Source organism: Cydia splendana, chromosome 9, assembly GCF_910591565.1.
Source record: "Cydia splendana chromosome 9, ilCydSple1.2, whole genome shotgun sequence".
Lineage (NCBI taxonomy): Eukaryota > Metazoa > Arthropoda > Insecta > Lepidoptera > Tortricidae > Cydia > Cydia splendana.
In genome coordinates, this window is record NC_085968.1 from 2,136,842 (window position 1) to 2,158,349 (window position 21,508).

Genomic DNA, 21,508 nt, shown 5'->3' on the forward strand with positions numbered 1-21,508 from the left:
GAAGGTTGACTGGTAGAGAATGCATTGTAGCATTAAGTCCGCCTTTTGTACGTTTGTATTTTCCTTTGTGCAATAAAGATTAAATAAATAAATAAAATTAAAAAGTTCTTTACTTCGAAATATGTGACGTTCCACGGAAAAGGTACCTGATGAGGGTTTCTAGTTTCAAAGATTTTAAATGTTTTGTAAAAAGGTGAAAAATGCTCAAAATTTTTTATTGTGTGATCTGAAACATTGATGCTGAACGTTTGTTTACCTGTTTTTATTTTTGTTATAAGTTAGTTATAAGCCTAGTAATGTAGTAGTAGTAGTAGTAGTAATCACTTTATTGTACACAACACAGGTTTACAAAAATAAATTACAGTAATGGAAGTACAAAGGCGAACTTATCCCTATAAGGGATCTCTTCCAGCTAACCTTCGATTAGATGAGAGGAAAACTCCAGTAGTGTAATGTCGTCTCAAAGTTTAGTAGAAAAGGTACCTACCTTATGGAGGAGTGATTGAAATTCCCAAAAGATCTAGTCAATACGGTAAAAGAAGTTTGGCAGAGAACTGTCCTTATTTGCATTCTGAAAAACTAATTTGATCATTTTAGTTATGGTCGGGGGGCCTAGCCAATATTAAAACCCTACATCGACCGACATTACAAACACAAGTAGCCTGCTATTTTATCAAACTCACTCTCGTCAAGTCCTTCTTAAGTAGAACAATATTCAATTGGTCCAGTTACTTGCAATAAATCTGCCATTGGTTTGCTGAAAAATGTATTACCCGACGCATTGCTATAGGTAATATCTGAGGTCATCGAACCTCAAAGCCACTTGTCTTCAATGGCAACGTAAATATATTATTGATAAGAAATAGACGATTTATATATACCATCTTAACTCCAAAAAATAAATATACTAACGGACCAAAAAGCTGGCATTTCTAATTGATCTGTTGGGAAAAATGTACTAACCAACCAATCAGCTGGTGTGTCTGGATGGCCTGTTGGGAAAAGCATACTAACGGACCAACCAGCTGGCATTTCTAATTGGTCTGTTGGGAAAAATGTACTAACTGACCACCTGGTTGGTGTGTCTGGTTGGCCTGTCGGGAAAAATATACTAACCAACCAACCAGCTGGCATTTCTAATTGGTCTGTTGGGAAAAATTTACTAACTGACCACCTGGTTGGCAATTTAATTGGCTGATTAGGAAAAAAATACTAACAGAACACCTTGTTTGCGGCTTGGATGAATAGTTAGGAAAAAAAAAGTTTCAACCCTACAGCCAGGGTGCAGGTCAGGATTGCCTATTATTAACCAGCAAACCAGATAACCGGTTGGGAAAAAAAAGTACTAACCGTCCAACTGGGTGGAATGTCCGGTTGACAGGTTGGTAATAGACGAATTATACATAGTGCTGCAGACATTTTGGACTAGTCATTGAGTTTTCACTTCTGTCAGCACTCCCGGAGTGCCCGTTTTTTAGGGTTCCGTACCCAAAGGGTAAAACGGGACCCTATTACTAAGACTTCGCTGTCCGTCCGTCCGTCCGTCCGTTCGTCCGTCCGTCCGTCCGTCCGTCCGTCTGTCACCAGGCTGTATCTCACGAACCGTGATAGCTAGATAGTTGAAATTTTCACAGATGATGTATTTCTGTTGCCGCTATAACAACAAATACTAAAAACAGAATAAAATAAAGATTTAAATGGGGCTCCCATACAACAAACGTGATTTTTGACCAAAGTTAAGCAACGTCGGGAGTGGTCAGTACTTGGATGGGTGACCGTTTTTTTTTTGCTTTTTTTTTGTTTTTTTTTTGCATTATGGTACGGAACCCTTCGTGCGCGAGTCCGACTCGCACTTGCCCGGTTTTTTTTTTAATAGTTTCCTCGGATCCACGTTCTGCCGATACGAGAAGTAATTTAACCGTTTACCGCATACAATGCCATTATGGCGGATATGATAGTAAACTCAATTGAAAGCTATTAAAGCTCAAATCTAAACAGATATTTTTTATTACATGCAGTTAGGGGTTAAGGGGTAATGCGATAAAGTAAAAGTAGGCATGACACAAAATAAGAACTGGCCAAATGCGAGTCGAACTTGCGTCCTAAGGGTTCCGTACTTCACACATTTTTAACAATGTTTTTTTTATTAACCCCTCTGGTGTCACAGATGTGTTGTGATGTATGGGCGACGGTAATTGCTTACCATCAGAAGATTTCTCTGCTCGTTTGCCATGAAAAAGTATTGGGGTTCCGATTTTCATCCTTCGGGTACCTACAGAACCTTAAAAAGTGCACCCGAACGTGACTTGTAAATTTAAATTCTAGACTTCACTGAAAACCAATTGATGTGGAAAATTTAATAATACCGACTTAGCGTTCACGTCGTTTTTAAAGTCGTCGATGTGCTTTTGATTCTATTTAGTAGTTTTATACCAGTGGTGCGTATAAATCTACAATATATACTGCTGGGTAACAATATAAAGGATAAAAAGCTAAAATCATTAAACCTAGTTTTCTTTTGTTTAAAAATTTAACGAACCTTAACAAAAGTAACTTCGTTTCATTTAGTAATGATTCAAATTTCATTGGAGGTAATTAGTTGTAGTATTACGACGGTGAGACGCTAGTGGTTACCTACCTATAAGCGAAAGTTTTTTCTCCCATCACCTAATCAGAAATTTTTCTTCCCTGCTAGGAGGGATCAAAGTGGCACTTTTTTGTTCAACGACATTTCATTGCCAGTATAAAATATTAATATAATTAACTATGAACATCGTATGTACAGCCTGGCAAAAAAGAGTAGAAATTAAAAAGTGGCAACACTGTAGTGTCACCACTAAGATTTTTTTTATTTTCCTCGTAGTTGATGTAAAAAGCAGTATGTGTCACACGGTATCAAAATTATTTCGTCTTGGGCGTTAACACTTGAATCCCTCATTACGCTCAGGATTCTACTTTAGAATCCGTCACTACGTTCGGGATTCTATTGTAAAATCCATCGCTTCATTCAGGATTCAATGTACGCCCTTGACGGAAATATATAATTTTGATCCCTTGTAACACAAACTACTATTTTCATCCCGCTCCCAGACGTGTGAAAATCAGGTGTGAACTAGCGAACTTCATTTACTTAGCTCACGTGATATAGATGTCGCCGGTGAATGGTCGATCTCGACGTCTGATAACTCTCGAGGGCCTCATATCTGTCTGAAGCATTGAAGGTGGATTCAAATTTAACTATTTGTGCACGGTTTGCACGGTTATGATGGTCGTTCTTGTCTACGTGACAGCGTGATAAACATACCTGTGCTATTTCGGGGCACGAACACTAATTGATGTTTTATTAAAGTTTATCGACATATATTTTAAACATAATTTGCTTTTGAACTGCACGGCCGACCATCATATTGGTCGTTCTTGTCTACGCGACAGCATGATAAACATACCTGTGCTATCTCGGGGCACGAACGCTAATTGATGTTTTATTAAAGTTTATCGACATATATTTTAAACATAATTTGCTTTTGAACTGCACCGCCGACCATCATATTGGTCGTTCTTGTCTACGCGACAGCATGATAAATATACCTGTGCTATCTCGGGGCACGAACGCTAATTGATGTTTTATTAAAGTTTATCGACATATATTTTAAACATAATTTGCTTTTGAACTGCACGGCCGACCATCATATTGGTCGTTCTTGTCTACGCGACAGCATGATAAACATACCTGTGCTAACTCGGGGCACGAACAGTCGAACACTAATTGATGTTTTTATTTAAATTTATCGACATATATTTTAAACATAATTTACTTATTGGAAATCCTGTATTACTGTAAACAGGTTCAATATCATGTCTAATATCGAGCCTCTTTAGGTAAAATTTTTTAATGCTTACCACCATGCACTTTAGTGTACGTGCCCCGAGTCAGCACAAGTATAGTGATAAAACGGTGTCCGTCATTTTCTATCCCGCGGTGTTAAAAAGTGACAGTTATTTTATCACCTGCTGGTTTTGATGCGTATCTTCACTTTCACTTCGTTTCGCATGCACCAATAAGCGTGAGTGATCATCAAGGCCGTATCGAAATAAGATCAAAACCGTATCGAGTTGGTCAATCTGAATCGGGTTCCATGCCTGTATTAAATTCGTCTCCGTCTGGTCTGTATGAAAAACAATCTTTCTTTCAAGTTTCAGGCACTTTGCTTTGTTTTTTAGGGTTCTGTATTTATAAGTAGTTTGTAGAACTCCTTATAAAACTTACTGCTGTATTCGAACTTCAAGATATTCACAAGAGACGACACTTACTAGATCCATTCTAGATACGTTATAGTTTAGATATCAACTAGTTCTCTTTTGCAGCGCAATTCGGGCAACCAATGTCACTTTTACGTTAGATAGAGTAAGATATCTATTAGATGTGAATTGGATCTCTAAGTCATATCCTGTGGAAATCGTTCAACAGTATCTCCAGAATCGCGCAAATGTCAAATTTGACAGGTTAGATCTTAAACATATCGTTATCGTATATTGGTGATGCCTAAAAGATGTCTAATAGATGTCTATTTCAAAATCCGAATCGGGCCCTTAGGTACGAGTACTGTGCAGAAATCGCGTCTGGTTGACGTAACTGGTGACCGAAGAGCTGGCGGCTACCTCGCACAACGTATCAGCATTGCGATACAGCGAGGAAATGCCGCCAGCATCATTGGTACAATGCCTCAATGGCCTATTATAGATTTACGCTAGTTATTAATTTTGTTTAGTAGTACCATTGTATATATATTTATGTAAATATTTTTTTTAATTAAATAAAATCCGACAAAAGCTTTGACTTCATTAGTCACAGATGCGAGTTTTTCATTAACTATGAAAACTGTAATTATTCACAAAAAAGTGACATAATTTGTTCATTAATAACTATCATTTCTTCAGAGATCTTGACAAGTTAGCTTAGGGCTTAATCTATCTTGAAATTGATGTTACTTTACAAGAGAAATCAACTTGAAGCTAGCCTTATTACTTAGCCTAGAGTGTCCTTTTACTAGAAGTAATTAATTGTTATTACTAGACACTTCTAATTCTTTTTAGGAAATAAGATTAGACAATTATTGACGATTATTAATCATCTTAAGCAAATTACTTCCCTTTCAAGTGCTTCGAAGCGAAATAAAAGGGGAGGTTAGTGTAAATCGGGTGTAGGAGTACAAGCGAGACATTTTTCTAAGAGGGTTTTGTTTTAATATAATTTTAATTTTTGACAAGCAGAAACGTCTGCGAACGATACTATTAAGCTTAGAATAAATTCAAAAACCGGGCAAGTGCGAGTCGGACTCGCGCACGAAGGGTTCCGTACCATAATGAAAAAAAAAAACGGAAAAAAATGCAAAAAAAAACGGTCACCCATCCAAGTACTGTCCACGCCCGACGTTGCTTAACTTTGGTCAAAAATCACGTTTGTTGTATGGGAGCCCCATTTAAATCTTTATTTTATTCTGTTTTTAGTATTTGTTGTTATAGCGGCAACAGAAATACATCATCTGTGAAAATTTCAACTGTCTAGCTATCACGGTTCGTGAGATACAGCCTGGTGACAGACAGACGGACGGACGGACGGACAGCAAAGTCTTAGTAATAGGGTCCCGTTTTACCTTTTGGGTACGGAACCCTAAAGTAAAGAACCGGAAATCATAGAACTAAACAAATGTCTATTTTAAAACTTAAGCTTAGAATAAATTTAAAAGTGGAAAAATTACTGTCCTGGGTGAGACTTGAACACACGGCCTCTGGATCGATACTCCAGCGCCATCTGAGCCCCCAAGACCTCATCCATAGCCAGCAAATCTTTCCACCATATTATGGGTCAAGGGGTCCAGAGGCCGTTAGTTCAAGTCTTACCCAAGACAGTAATTTTTCCACTTTTAAATTTATTCTAAGCTTAAGTTTTAAAATAGACATTTGTTTAGTTCTTTGATTTAGAACAATCCTTACCCGCTATGTTTATTGTTAGTTCAATACATATATATTTATTTAAATTATTAATTTATGTCTTTCTTTAATTTGCAGGTACATTGACAAGATGTGACATCGTCATGGAGGAGTTGGATTGTCCGGAATGCGTCGCCTTCAATGGCTCGTTCTACAACGGCACGGCTAATGCCACGTTTATCAACAAATTTTACTTCTACCAGGTACGTTCACAAAAAAATCTGCATTTAAATTTTTAACAAGCACAAACGTCTGCGAACGATGCTATTACCAAAGACATATCTAACTTCGTATAAGACGAATAAAGTCTAAGGAAAAAACGTGCCTCGGAATTGAAGCAAAAGTCATTCTCGAATAGATGGCGCACACACCTTTAGCCTATCCTCGGCTAGATGGCGTGACGACACCGTTTCATATTTAACAATTTTAACACATAGATATTAGTGAATGAACATGGATCAAAATGATATAAAAATAATAAAATCATTTATCCATATATATACATTTTTTGATAACTTTATACGTTTTCATTTTGAGTTTTAGTCGTGTGTCGATAGATGGCAGTAAATTTACAGTGACTACAAAATTTACAATGACAGGACCCCTCTATACTATCTATTCTTTTTGCTATTACTATATAACTTGACTATGACTTGGAACTCCAGTTGCCGTTTATAAAGTGTAGTAGTGTAGCAGTAGATGTCGCTAGGGTCTGCTTGACTCATATGGTGGAAAGATTTGCTGGCTATGGATGAGGTCTTGGTGGCTCAGATGGCAGAGCGTTGGAGTATCGATCCAGAGGCCGTGAGTTCAAGTCTCACCCAAGACAGTATTTTTTCCACTTTAAAATTTAAATCTGCATTGGTCAAAACCATTTTGCTGTACCTCTCAAAATATTTTTTTTCTTAGGGCCGGTACAGACGGACTGCAACCCGACTGCAATTTGTATGGGAATTGCACGCCGACTGCAAGCCAGCCGCAACGTCGGCGTGCAGTTCCCATACAAGTTGCAGTCGGATTGCAGACCGTCTGTATCGGTCCTTACGGTAGATGTCACTGTGCCTAAGGCATGTAAACAAAAATAAAGGAATATAGAAAGTTTATCACGCTTCTGGTAAGCGTCGGTAGCTCTGTTGATTAAGAGCAATCGGTCCGGTGTTCCGAAACGCCGTAGGTTCGAGTATATGATTTCTTTTTTCAATTTTTCCTTTAAAAAGTCGTTTGTACCACACACCAAAACTCATCAGTTACACTTGCTTATTTATATTCCTCATACGCCACTGGAAACATGCGAAAGCCTCATTTAAGCACGATTAAGTAGGTACACATCACGCGCGAGTGTCTAAGTCAGGAGAATTATAAATGACATCCAGACAATCCTTTTAGAGTACAGGGTAATGACACCTAATATGAAGCCTAACGATGAATTAAGGGATGAAAATATCGAAATAATTATGTCATGTCACAGTTTACCTACACTTTCGAAGAAATGTAATTTATTAAAGGACGTGTTCTTAAGTGAAAGTGAAAGTCTTTATTCTTCACTTTAGGCATATTATTATAATACGTCAAAAGAGAAGAACTTCGATTTTAAGTCTAAAAATTGCAATATTCCTAAAACGCCCAGTTTACTTAAAAATCTTAAAATATCGTAATAGATTGGTTTATTTTAGTCACGTTCTTCAAACCAAACTAAAAATCCCATTGAACTTTCATGAAAGCGACATTTATCTTTAGGCTTTTCTAGTTTATTCATCCATTTTGTAACTTTCCTGTCAAATCAAAAGATCGCAAGTACCTTCCTCAACCAAAGAACTTTGACCCTTTTTATTTTGGAGTTTAACTTGGAATTGGCCACACGGGTATCGTTATCCTTTATTAGTTTGGGCCTTCATTTACCTATGAAGAGCATTCTATCGGTGTTGCTAAGGTGATATTAAGTGTCGGCCCAGGCCGCGTAGCCAACATGCCAATCGGTTACGCTCCGTAGCGTTTGAAACGCAACTGTCACGGTCATGGAAGAGTGATAGAGAGACACAAAGCGTTTCGTTGTCGAAGCGATAGCGATTGTAACCTTGGCTAGGCCGGCAAAGTTTGTGGCCATCTATTTGGGGGATTCTGTTCTGCCGTGTCATGCGCAAGTAATGTAACTTTACAACATGAGTTTTGAGATATTACAGTTAAAGTTTTAATGATTGAAATGCTATTATCGTCGACGAATCATCGTAATTAATTTTTATCATTCCCTTCCTCCCCCCATCTTCCTTCCATCATTGTCTTTCATTTCCTTGCCCCGCCCCCGCATCCCATCCTCGTCTCCACTGTTAGTCGGGGTGCGGGGGAGGGGCAAGGAAATGAAAGACGTGCGTCTCGCGTAGGTGCACTTATTCGACTGACTTGCATACGGTCGCAGCCGTAACTTAATAAGTACCGTAAAATGGGGTGAGTAGGCGCAAAACTGACATTCAAACCTCGATAATATTTTATTTTTACATATGCAAACTGAATGGCGTATATAATAAGTGTTCCGAACGTTTGTATTTTAGTTTTTATTTTATTTTGGGTAGTTCCATTGCATAACTTTGACGATAAACAGGAAACCCACCTCACCCCGTTGTCCCTCGTATTTGGGGTGAGTTGGGTTTTCATACAAAGGTGATTTTGGAAGATTGTTGGATCGTTTTTTTTTATTATGAGTATTACTATAGCTCCATTTTAAATTGGAATACATTATTTTTGTAGCAGTAGCCTTAAAATCCCATCTCACCCCCCTTTCATCCCTTCTCTCCCCATTCATAACCCAACTCTCCCCGCGAACCCTACTCACCCCATTTTACGGTACATGATTCATCGGCCAGTCATGCGTAACTCCGGTAACTTAACAAACAATGGTGATATTTTGGTAACGGTATGGTCGTGCCATTCATGCATATTATATCATGCATCTCAGATTAAATGAGTTGTGCTTGACACCATCAGCAAAAAAATGAAGTTACATGACTTAGTCAGTATTCTCAGTACCTAATGTTCTCTCAGTACCTAAATAGTTAAGATTTTCAAAGTCTTCTTTTAGTAAGGTCAATGTGGCTAATTCCGCCATAGGACTTATTCCGCCCACGAGCGTATATATTTTAAATAGTAGGAAAAAATTACTTTTGATTGCTGAAACTAAAAGCAATCACTGCTTTGTCGACGAAATTATCAATGTTCGTTGTTTGAGAGAAACACTAGTGGTCGGAATAGTCCCTATGACCAGGCGTGGCTCACTCCGCGATTTCGTCGCTTTGCTACAGGTAGCTAAAAGTACATCCGTTCCACACCAATTTTAATGGCTAGCCATAAGCCACTCGCCACCTAGCGGCCAAACCAGTCCTGATCGTAACAGACGCGTTTTGTTAGGGAGCGAGTCTTCTGTACCTAGTACTATTATTTATTCTGTGCTATGACACAATTAGCCTTACATATACTTTTTTTGTTTCAGACTGCTCAAGTAGCCGTACTCTGGATCCTCCTGGTGGCCATAGTGGCCGGCAACGCCACGGTTGTTCTCGCGCTCCTGCTCACAAAGTCTAGGAAGAGCAGGATGAACTTCTTCATCATGCAGCTGGCTATAGCTGGTAGGTACATGAGTTGATTTTGTTATGCCTGACAGTCTGTGGGAAATGAAATGAGTATGTTATTTGAGTCATACATGTTGCATTCAACCCCTAGTGTGCCGCAATTTTTTTTGAAGTGAAAACTTCTTTAGCGGCGCTGTGGACTTTTTGTGATGGGGAAAAAATGTTAAACTCGCGACAGGTCACGTGACCGTAACATTCGTAAGACGTAAGACGGACATGTGACCTGATCGAAAAACTATTACAATACCATTGAGTTTTCACTTCTGCCGGCACTCCCGGAGTGCAACCCGTTGCTTTTTTTTCAAATAGTTTCCTCGTACGCGGATCCGCGATCCGGCCGGCATACGAGCGCTTAAGTGATAGTCTGCTTTCCAAAATATCTAAAGACATGCATAGTCCATGTTACCTACGTAAATGTCCATGTCGGTTTTATTTCATTTAAGCATGTCGTTTTCAAATGAAAGCGGAACTTCAATTGTATGGAAGCGGCGTTTAGGCTTTTCTTAACGTGAAAATAAAATTATAAAACCGCCCAACTTTCGCCTCATTTCGCACAAAAGCGAGCTGACAAAACACTTTTAGTCCGGTGGCCGGCTGCATGAAACAAACCTCATCAAAAAATAGAATATACCTACCCTGTAGAGGTACCTGACATTTAGTAGCTTCCAACGCACTTGGTCGGCCTAGGCTTAACCTGGCAGATTTTGTACAAATGGCAAAAACGTTGGACAAAAATTCATCAAAAAAAACCTCATCGAAAAATAGAATGAAACTTGTATGGTAGTATACCTGACCTTGAGGACAGTAAAAAAAAAGTGGTCGGCCTCACCTTAGCCTGGCAGTTTTTGCAGTCCGACCAGATTTATTGGGTCACGTGAGAGCTACAATTTACCTCATCGAAAAATAGAATGAAACAAACGGATTATAATAGCTAAAATAAGTCTGTTGACATATGTCTTGGTCGGCCTCACCTTAACCTGGCAGTTTTTGCAGTCCGACCAAATTTATAAAAAAATCATCAAAATTTTTTTTATCGAAAAATCGTATGAAACTTGTATGGTACGATAGCTGCCTTTGAGGACAGTAAAAAAAAAGTGGTCGGCCAAATCCTGTGTTGGCAGGTTCCTGTGTCCGACCAATTTTGTGGTACCACGTGAGAGCTACAATTTACCTCATCGAAAAATAGAATGTAACAAACGGATTATAATACCTAAAATAAACCTGTTGACGTATGGCTTGGTCGGCCTCACCGTAGCCTGGCAGTTTTTGCAGTCCGACCAAATTTGTGGTACCACGTGACAGCTACAATTTACCTCATCGAAAATAGGATGAAAAAAAAACGGATTATAATAGCTAAAATAAACCTGTTGACGTATAGCTTGTTACGGACGGCTTTCATAAATTCAATGTGGCAGTGTGCGGCAGAATCCACTTGCATCAAATTTGATGCAACACATTGTGGCTGGACATTAAGAGATGTAATGTATAAGATCAAATGGTTTGAAGGACACATAACGCCTTTGCGAGTCGAAGAAATAACAATAGATAAGTCGCAGTCTGGGGAAAGTTCGTCAGACTTCGACTCCGAAGATGATTATGATTAACAGTAATTATTAACAATAAAAGGGTTATTCCCACTAGTTACCACCAAGTTCTTATCAGTGGTAACTACTGGGAATTATTTTCCCACCTTTTACCACTGGTAACTACTGGGAAAAAAAAATCCTAGTAGTTACCACTAACTCGGTTTGGTGGTACCTACTGGGAATCCTGTGTTGGCAGGTTCCTGTGTCCGACCAATTTTGTGGTACCACGTGAGAGCTACAATTTTACCTCATCGAAAAATAGAATGAAACAAACGGATTATAATAGCTAAAATAAGCCTGTTGACGTATGTCTTGGTCGGCCTCACCTTAACCTGGCAGTTTTTGCAGTCCGACCAAATTTATACAAAAATCATCAAAAATTTTTTATCGCAAAATCGTATGAAAATTGTATGGTACAATAGCTGCCTTTGAGGACAGTAAAAAAAAAGTGGTCGGCCAAATCCTGTGTTGGCAGGTTCCTGTGTCCGTCCAATTTTGTGGTACCACGTGAGAGCTACAATTTACCTCATCGAAAAATAGAATGAAACAAACGGATTATAATAGCTAAAATAAGCCTGTTGACGTATGTCTTGGTCGGCCTCACCTTAACCTGGCAGTTTTTGCAGTCCGACCAAATTTATACAAAAATCATCAAATTTTTTTATCGCAAAATCGTATGAAAATTGTATGGTACAATAGCTGCCTTTGAGGACAGTAAAAAAAAAGTGGTCGGCCAAATCCTGTGTTGGCAGGTTCCTGTGTCCGTCCAATTTTGTGGTACCACGTGAGAGCTACAATTTACCTCATCGAAAAATAGAATGAAACAAACGGATTATAATAGCTAAATTAAGCCTGTTGACGTATGTCTTGGTCGGCCTCACCTTAGCCAGGCAGTTTTTGCAGTCCGACCACATTTATAAAGAATAATAATTTCTATATTGAAAATATGGTTTCTTCGCAGCTTGAACTTAACTTAATAATGCTAACTGAAAAAAGTCATAAGTAAATGAGTCCATGGAGGTCTTAGAGGGCTTTAAAAAAAAAGAAAACATTCAGTTCAAATTTTATTCATAAATCTATCTAATATCTAAATAACGTTTTCTAACTACTGACGTGGTTTCAGAGTAACACTTACGTTGAGATGATGTCTCACAGATGTCAAAAATAAAAAGGTTTTCATCGATTTTTGACAAGTTTTGAATCGTATATCCTACTTTTCCACTACAGATAGAATGAGGAGGCATAACTGACATTTTATCACGCCAGGTGGCGCCTCCATAGTGGAGTTGCTGTCACTGTCAAATCACATACATTGTTTCCAATAAATTGTAAACATTCTCCTTTTTTAACCGACTTCCAAATCCCAAAGGAGGAGGTTATCAATTCGGTTGTATGTTTTTTTTTTCTCCACAATACTGCAATAGTGTGCGACAAATTGTGGAAATATACCTATAGGATCTCCCTTTTTCCCAAGGACCCGATATGCATAAATCAGTGAGAAAAAGCTTTGAGTACCAAAAACTAAGGCAAATGATAAAGACCGTTTGTGTAGGCTGCATTTTAAGGAAGATAAATATTTTGGAAAGAGTAAATACACAGGTAAGCTAAGTTTTAACGAAGTAGTACATAATTTAGGGCATACTGGCTTGGCCACACATGCTGTATTCCATACGCATCATGACTTTGTGTACATATCTGATGGGCGGGCGTATATGAAACGCCTTCTTGTACATGCAGGTGATCCAGGTATACACCAAAGCTTAGTTTTCAATCGAACACTTGTAATATAAGAGGAAAAACTGCACGTGAGCCTTCCAAAATTTTAATAAACGGTAAAATACACAAGATAACCTCACATATATTAAGTGATTATCTTTGCATCAAATCAGCCTTTTTTCCATCAACTGTAGCATTCCTCCTTCGAAGCTCGGTTTGTAGAAAAGAAATTCCCACCCTTTACCAGTGGTAACTACTGGGAATTTTTATTCCCAGTAGTTACCAGTGGTAGAAGGTGGGAAAATAATTCCCAGTAGTTACCACTGATAAGAACTTGGTGGTAACTAGTGGGAATAACCCTTTTATTGTTAATAATTACTGTTAATCATAATCATCTTCGGAGTCGAAGTCTGACGAACTTTCCCCAGACTGCGACTTATCTATTGTTATTTCTTCGACTCGCAAAGGCGTTATGTGTCCTTCAAACCATTTGATCTTATACATTTCATCTCTTAATGTCCAGCCACAATGTGTTGCATCAAATTTGATGCAAGTGGATTCTGCCGCACACTGCCACATTGAATTTATGAAAGCCGTCCGTAACAAGCCATACGTCAACAGGTTTATTTTAGCTATTATAATCCGTTTTTTTTCATCCTATTTTCGATGAGGTAAATTGTAGCTGTCACGTGGTACCACAAATTTGGTCGGACTGCAAAAACTGCCAGGCTACGGTGAGGCCGACCAAGCCATACGTCAACAGATTTATTTTAGGTATTATCCGTTTGTTACATTCTATTTTTCGATGAGGTAAATTGTAGCTCTCTTGTGGTACCACAAAATTGGTCGGACACAGGAACCTGCCAACACAGGATTTGGCCGACCACTTTTTTTTTACTGTCCTCAAAAGCAGCTATTGTACCATACAATTTTCATACGATTTTGCGATAAAAAAATTTTTGATGATTTTTTTATAAATTTGGTCGGACTGCAAAAACTGCCAGGTTAAGGTGAGGCCGACCAAGACATACGTCAACAGGCTTATTTTAGCTATTATAATCCGTTTGTTTCATTCTATTTTTCGATGAGGTAAATTGTAGCTCTCACGTGGTACCACAAAATTGGACGGACACAGGAACCTGCCAACACAGGATTTGGCCGACCACTTTTTTTTTACTGTCCTCAAAGGCAGCTATCGTACCATACAAGTTTCATACGATTTTTCTATAAAAAATTTTTGATGATTTTTTTATAAATTTTGTCGGACTGCAAAAACTGCCAGGTTAAGGTGAGGCCGACCAAGACATACGTCAACAGGCTTATTTTAGCTATTATAATCCGTTTGTTTCATTCTATTTTTCGATGAGGTAAAATTGTAGCTCTCACGTGGTACCACAAAATTGGTCGGACACAGGAACCTGCCAACACAGGATTTGGCCGACCACTTTTTTTTTACTGTCCTCAAAGGCAGCCATCGTACCATACCAGTTTCATACGATTTTTCGATAAAAAAAAATTGATGATTTTTTTATAAATTTGGTCGGACTGCAAAAACTGCCAGGCTAAGGTGAGGCCGACCAAGACATACGTCAACAGGCTTATTTTAGCTATTATAATCCGTTTGTTTCATTCTATTTTTCGATGAGGTAAATTGTAGCTCTCACGTGACCCAATAAATCTGGTCGGACTGCAAAAACTGCCAGGCTAAGGTGAGGCCGACCAATTTTTTTTTACTGTCCTCAAGGTCAGGTATCCTACCATACAAGTTTCATTCTATTTTTCGATGAGGTTTTTTTTGATGAATTTTTGTCCAACGTTTTTGCCATTTGTACAAAATCTGCCAGGTTAAGCCTAGGCCGACCAAGTGCGTTGGAAGCTACTAAATGTCAGGTACCTCTACAGGGTAGGTATATTCTATTTTTTGATGAGGTTTGTTTCATGCAGCCGGCCACCGGACTATTTGCATCCAAATTGTTAATCCCCTCACGCTCACCGAAACCTCACTCGCGAGAATAAAACTTTGGACAGAAAAACTCTTAAGGTAGCGTTCGGATTATGACTGCTAGCGTTACTGGTTACTGCTGCGGTATTAAGGTAACATTCCATTTCCGACCGCAGCTGCACTACTGCTCCAACACTACTGCAGCGGCCCGAACGCGTCCGTGTTATTGTCAATTTCTATAGTAAAATGAATGAGGACACGATACCGATTACACGTATATTATACGGTGGTAATACGATGTGATACTGTTGCCAATTATGTTAATCACTGATTTAAACTATCACGATTATTAAACATTATCAAACTACACAACGGGACTTAACGAATATCGATAGTCGATAAATCGAATATCGTTAGTGTTGTGTGTCGACAGAGTAACATCCCTAGTGCGCAAAACGTTCAAACTGATAAACAAGACCAAGTGCGGGTAGTTCGAAAAACTCGCGCGGCTAGAAGATGTTGATGTCAACTTGAGCCAGTCTTCTCCGAGACCACGGGGACAACGCCGTCCTCGAAACGTCGGAGGTAAATCTTAAAACTTAAATACGCGATTAAGTCCCGTTGTGTAGTTTGTAATTATGTTAATGTTGAAAATCCGGGTAGCAACCTCGATTGAGTTAGACCAAGATTATTCTGCAGCGATTTTTATAGCGTAGACTATGCAAGTGTTATTTTAAACGTCAAACTAATATGAAATTATGATAAGTATACATTATAAATAACACTTGCACGGGCAAAATCGGTGCAGAGTTATCTTGGTCTAACTCTATTGACTTTTGCGGCAGCAATACAGTTGCGGTCGGTAGTAATGTCACGTCTAGGGTTTGCACGACGGATCCGAAATGTATGGGAATATCCGCGGATCCGGATCCAGGTCCGGATAATTTCATACATTTCGGATCCGGATTGCAAACCCTAGGTCACGCCGCAATACCGCAGCAGTATTGCTACTGACTGCATTACTGCGGGAAACGTCGAATATATTATAAATGTCACGATAAAATTACTGTTTGACGTTTCCTGCAGTAATGCAGTCGGAAGCATTACTGCAGCAGTATTGTAGCGCTACATTATAGTACAGATTGCATTGCAGCAAATGTCAATAACGAGGTTGCTGCCTTTTTGACATTTGCGGCAGTAATGTCGCGCCGCATTGCTGTAGTAGTAATGCTCGTGTAGTCTGAATTCGAATGGTACCTTAACTAACTCAATCGAGAATAACTTTGAACAGGAAAACCTCTTCAGCAGGGATTCTAACAATTAAACTGTGGCTTTTACAAGTTTTTGGTTAACTGCTATGTTTGTGGGTCAGTTTGTTTCTAAGAACAAAAATCTCGAGGTTTTACCAAATTTTGACGTCAAAGATAACATAATAATATCTCTTCTTCTTTGTCGTATCCTCATGGCTGACATGACGAATGTGGACACTTTTCACCAGCGCTCTCCAAGCCGCTCTGTCTTGGGCCCAGTGCATGCTAGCCTGCAATGTGGCGTTTGTCTCTAAACATAATAATATAGACGCATGAAACGTACTAGTTAAGGTCATTGCGACCAAATTTCTCTGCGGGAAATTCCGTACACGAACGTATTTTTAGGGTTCCGTACCCAAAGGGTAAAACGGGACCCTATTACTAAGACTTCGCTGTCCGTCCGTCCGTCCGTCTGTCACCAGGCTGTATCTCACGAACCGTGATAGCTAGACAGTTGAAATTTTCACAGATGATGTATTTCTGTTGCCGCTATAACAACAAATACTAAAAACAGAATAAAATAAAGATTTAAATGGGGCTCCCATACAACAAACGTGATTTTTGACCAAAGTTAAGCAACGTCGGGAGTGGTCAGTATTTGGATGGGTGACCGTTTTTTTTTTTTTGCTTTTTTTTTTTTTTTTGCATTATGGTACGGAACCCGCGAGTCCGACTCGCACTTGCCCGGTTTTTTTTTTACCGCCAAATACTTTTAACTGCTATACCTAAATAAAAGCAATCGCTGCTTTTCAAGAAATTGACTATAGTTCTCTGCTGTTTGAAAAATACGCTCGTGTGAGGAATTTCACGCAGCTAGATTTTTTTTATTTGAAAAAGGTAATCGTTTGACCACAATCTCACCTGATGGTAAGTGACGAGTCTAGGGTGGAACATGCTTACCTAAAAGATGTCTATTCACTCTCGATTTAAAAAGATCCATGTAATAGTGGACTGGGAATAGATTTGAAGGAAGTGAATTCCACTCCTAAGCCGTTCGCATGAGATTTGGCCACACTGACCAACATTTCTATTTATTTGCAGATTTGTGGGTTGGCCTTATTAGCGTGTTGCCGGACCTGGTCCAGAGGATGACCATCTCGTGGCTAGCGGGCTCACTGGCCTGCAAACTGGTCAAATATTTACAGGTGAGATTACATTCTTTTTTATCACACCTGCTCGAAAGTTAAATACATATAGAGTCTGTGCGGAAAGAGAAGAGTCGTGAAATGTGTGGGCTCCTTTACATTTCATGACTCTTCTCTTTCCGCACAGACTCTAAGTCAAATTTGCGTAAAATGTAACATAATCACACGCAGAATTTTCCCCGAAAGCAGACCCAAGTTGGTCTCAAGTTTCATACCAGTTCGTGAAATCAAACAACTGACATTTTATAACGAAATAATTCTTGTGATAACAATTACTAATGAAAATAGAAAATATATAAGGAACAGAAGGATTTCAACGAAATTGAAATACTAAACTAATATAAACACAAAAATATTGAATTTCGCGAAAACCCTACTAAACATACAATACAAAGCTCGAGTTGTTCCAAACATTTGAAAAGTAATTACAGTCGCCATCAGATATATCGGAGCGGCCATGGTGTTCACAATATCTGAACGCGCACTTTATCGCCTTGACAATAGAGGCGTGTTCAGATATTTGTGAGCGCCTTGGCCGCTGCGATATATCTGATGGTGTACCTACAACCTACAGTCGGCAACGTTACTTGTATAATTATACTTTGTTTATTACCATAGGCACTTCGGGTTTTTAGGTTTTATAATAGACAAAACTATGAACTAGTAATATAGGTAATATACAGTGTGGAAAGATAAGTCGGGCTCTGGAGGGAAACTACCTTAAATCCTTAAGCTGGCTCATTTTACTTACTTTTTTTCTTCAATTTTGCTTGTCTAAAAAAATCTTGAGTACTAAATATTAGATTTTATGGATATTTTGTACGACAGACGAGTGTAAGACCTTATGTTCCTTGGAGAAATGTTATCATTAACATTAAATGTATCGACTAGTGTAATAAAATTTGCAAGTGTTTATTTTTTTGAATTTTTAGTCGGTTCGAGTCCCGGGCGAGGCAAGCTAGTTTTAGAAAATCTTTGAATGCAGTTTTGTTTCTTTTTAAAAACAAAGGAATGTCTCCTTTAAGTAAAATGAGCCAGCTTAAGGATTTAAGGTAGTTTTCCTCCAGGGCCCGACTTATCTTTCCACACTGTATACATCAATACATGACATACAGAATACATGGCACCTAACTGACAATACAAGTTATTTGAAGCCTCGAAAGTACAATAGTTTATCTGATATGATTTGCACTAAAGTGTTGTATTTGTTATAATTTTATTATTCACAATGTCATATGTGTATCTTTTACTACCAAGGTGTAACCGATGTACAAGCACCAATTCCTCCCTTAAGCTGGCTTAAGGAAGTGCAAATAGATAATATATAGTTAGGCCTAATATGTAGTTAAAAAATCGGGCAAGTGCGAGTCGGACTCGCGCACGAAGGGTTCCGTACCATATAAAAAAAAAAAAAAATTTTATTCTGTTTTTAGTATTTGTTGTTATAGCGGCAACAGAAATACATCATCTGTGAAAATTTCAACTGTCTAGCTATCACGGTTCGTGAGATACAGCCTGGTGACAGACGGACGGACGGACGGACGGACGGACAGCGAAGTCTTAGTAATAGGGTCCCGTTTTACCCTTTGGGTACGGAACCCTAAAAACCGGCCAAATGCGAAACTTCGGAGCGACGTGCGAATCGGACGCAGTGTGCCATGCCCCTAATGAGGCACGCGGGGAATCACTAGTCTCTGCCCTAATCTGTAATTTATGATACTTAATGTTAGGTTAATCATCATCATCATCATCATTCAGCCTATATACGTCCCACTGCTGGGCACAGGCCTCCTCTCACTCGCAAGAGGGCTTGGGCTATAGTCCCCACGCTGGCCCAATGCGGATTGGGGACTTCACATACACCTTTGAATTTCTTCGCGGATGTATGCAGGTTTCCTCACGATGTTTTCCTTCACCGAAAAGCAAATGGTAAATATCAAATGATATTTCGTACATAAGTTCCGAAAAACTCATTGGTACGAGCCAGGATTTGAACCCGCGACCTCCGGATTGAAAGTCGGATGTCATATTCATATTCATTCATATTCATATTTATTTATAATATCATTAATATTACATGTCAATTTACATATTACTAGGTACAGTATCATATTATATTTATCCACGTACCTAGTACGTGATTTATTCAACATATTATAATATACTATGTATAGGTAGTATATTATATCTTTACATTTAAAAATTCATTATAACTATAAAATGTGTGCCCGAGAAGCCATGCTTTTAGTTTGGTTTTAAAACATTGCAAGGATGGGGCGGAGGTGACCTCTGCAGGTAATTTATTGTATACGGTCGGACCCATCACGTGAGTGACCTTCTCGGACTTCGCCAGTCGTCGCTTCACAGGGAGAAGCATATTTGGGTGCCGCAAACAGCGCGCCGAATCTGAGCGTTTTTTGTATTCGCTTAAATTGACATATGTATAAATTGCTATCTGATAGATTACTATCGACGGCAGAGTTAATATTCCCAGCTCTTTGAAATATGGTCTTACTGAGGTTTCCTGTGCTACCTGGACCACAGATCTTACGGCTCTTTTTTGTAATCGGAACGCGCGCTCCCATTCTGCGGCGCGTCCCCACATTTCAGCACCGTATTGCAACAGGGAGTGGACGGTCGCGTAGTAGCTTGTCCGCACGGTATGCTTCGGCACGACACGGGCCAGGCGGCGCATATCCACTCGGCCACCACCGCTTCGGTTCGGTTAGGTTAATATCGTACATTAATATATGATTTGTTCACAGGGTGTAGTTACATATTCCTCAACCTACGTGCTGGTAGCACTGAGTATAGACAGATGTGATGCCATTACGCATCCCATGAATTTCACGGGGAGCTGTAAGTACCTTATTATTAAAAATAATACCTTATTTATAATCAATCTAGATTTTAAGTTGAAATATTTTTTTTAATTTATTATTCATAAAAAACAACTTATAATTAAAGTCAGTCCAGGAAAAGTCTGCAGCGGATTTGATAGCCCACGCAGTGCAAGTGTTATTTTAAACGTCAAACTTCTATGAAATTATTACGTATAAATGACACTTGCACTGCGTGGGCCTTCGAGCAACACCTGCTTCCGACACATCGGAAGGGAGGGGCCCAAGCGATATCTTACCGTACAAATCTTTCAGCCATTTTTTGCGGGGGGAAAGGTGCACACAGCCGCACCTCTCAGACACTTACATACAAAATCCAATCTGTAATGACGACACAAATACATCGAAAATGACATACGTCAAAGACAAATCTTGCAAACCTCGATCTCTTTTTGTGTACGGAGAGTCACAAGTGTCACAACACGCACACTAACACGTTTTCGTCGAAGTATTTCATTGTATTCTGACAGATGAGAAGTCGGATTTGTCGTTCGACCGATCCGCAATTTATACTGGGCGAGCAAAATCGATAAATCCAACAATTACATGAGACTAAAATATAATAATTGTGTTTAAATGTAATTTAACGTATGATATGTAAAAAAAATATTACATGTGAACTGTGTAATATACACCTTTACCTTCTTTTTGTAAATTTGATGTCTCCGACCTCTTTTTACGACAAAAAACCGAGCAATTAGGCATTTTTTCTGCTGCTGTGTTCACGCGCGCGTCTAGACTCGGTCTAGTGAAAAATCCGAGCGCAACTAGTTTTATTACCCGCGCTAGATCAGTTGATCTTGTACCTATACTCTGTATATTTAGGTATTTAAATAAAAGTAAACAAAATCTACCCTCAAATGGCTCCTTATGCCAGTTGAGGGTAGATGAAAACATTACACAATCAAATAATGTAGGTTAAAGTCAGGTCGTTCAGTGACTGATCCAGGCGGTTTTGTAATTGGTCGGTTAACCAATAAATGTTACAACTACCCGAAAATGTACAAATTGTTTGTTTACTTTTATTTTACTTAAATACAGACAGGCAGAGGGGAAATAGTGTGAATGCCGCCTCCCTTCCGTGTTGTTCGAAGGCGTGGGCTATCAAATCCGCTGCAGACTTTTCTTGGTCCGACTCTAACCAGTTTACAGAAATCCTCGCCAAACTGTGACGTTTAATGGCGGGAGGCGCTCATTGTTTAAGACATATTAAAAGCAAAAACAAAAAACTATGCCTATTGTTCATTTAATATAACAATTGAAATACCACACAATTTTTTTATTATATTTTATGGTTT

General features: G+C 38.9%; 1 protein-coding gene across 1 annotated transcript in view; it reads left to right on the top strand.

Moving 5' to 3' along the window:
* Positions 1-6,069: 6,069 nt before the first annotated feature.
* Positions 6,070-21,508, top strand: part of LOC134793407 (cardioacceleratory peptide receptor-like) — a 54,608-nt gene continuing 39,169 nt past the window's right edge. The window contains exons 1-4 of the mRNA XM_063764982.1: positions 6,070-6,194; positions 9,473-9,608; positions 17,207-17,310; positions 20,076-20,169. Of these exons, the coding sequence (XP_063621052.1) occupies positions 6,096-6,194; positions 9,473-9,608; positions 17,207-17,310; positions 20,076-20,169 (433 nt within the window). The 5' untranslated portion in view covers positions 6,070-6,095. The remainder of the gene's footprint in view (positions 6,195-9,472; positions 9,609-17,206; positions 17,311-20,075; positions 20,170-21,508) is intronic.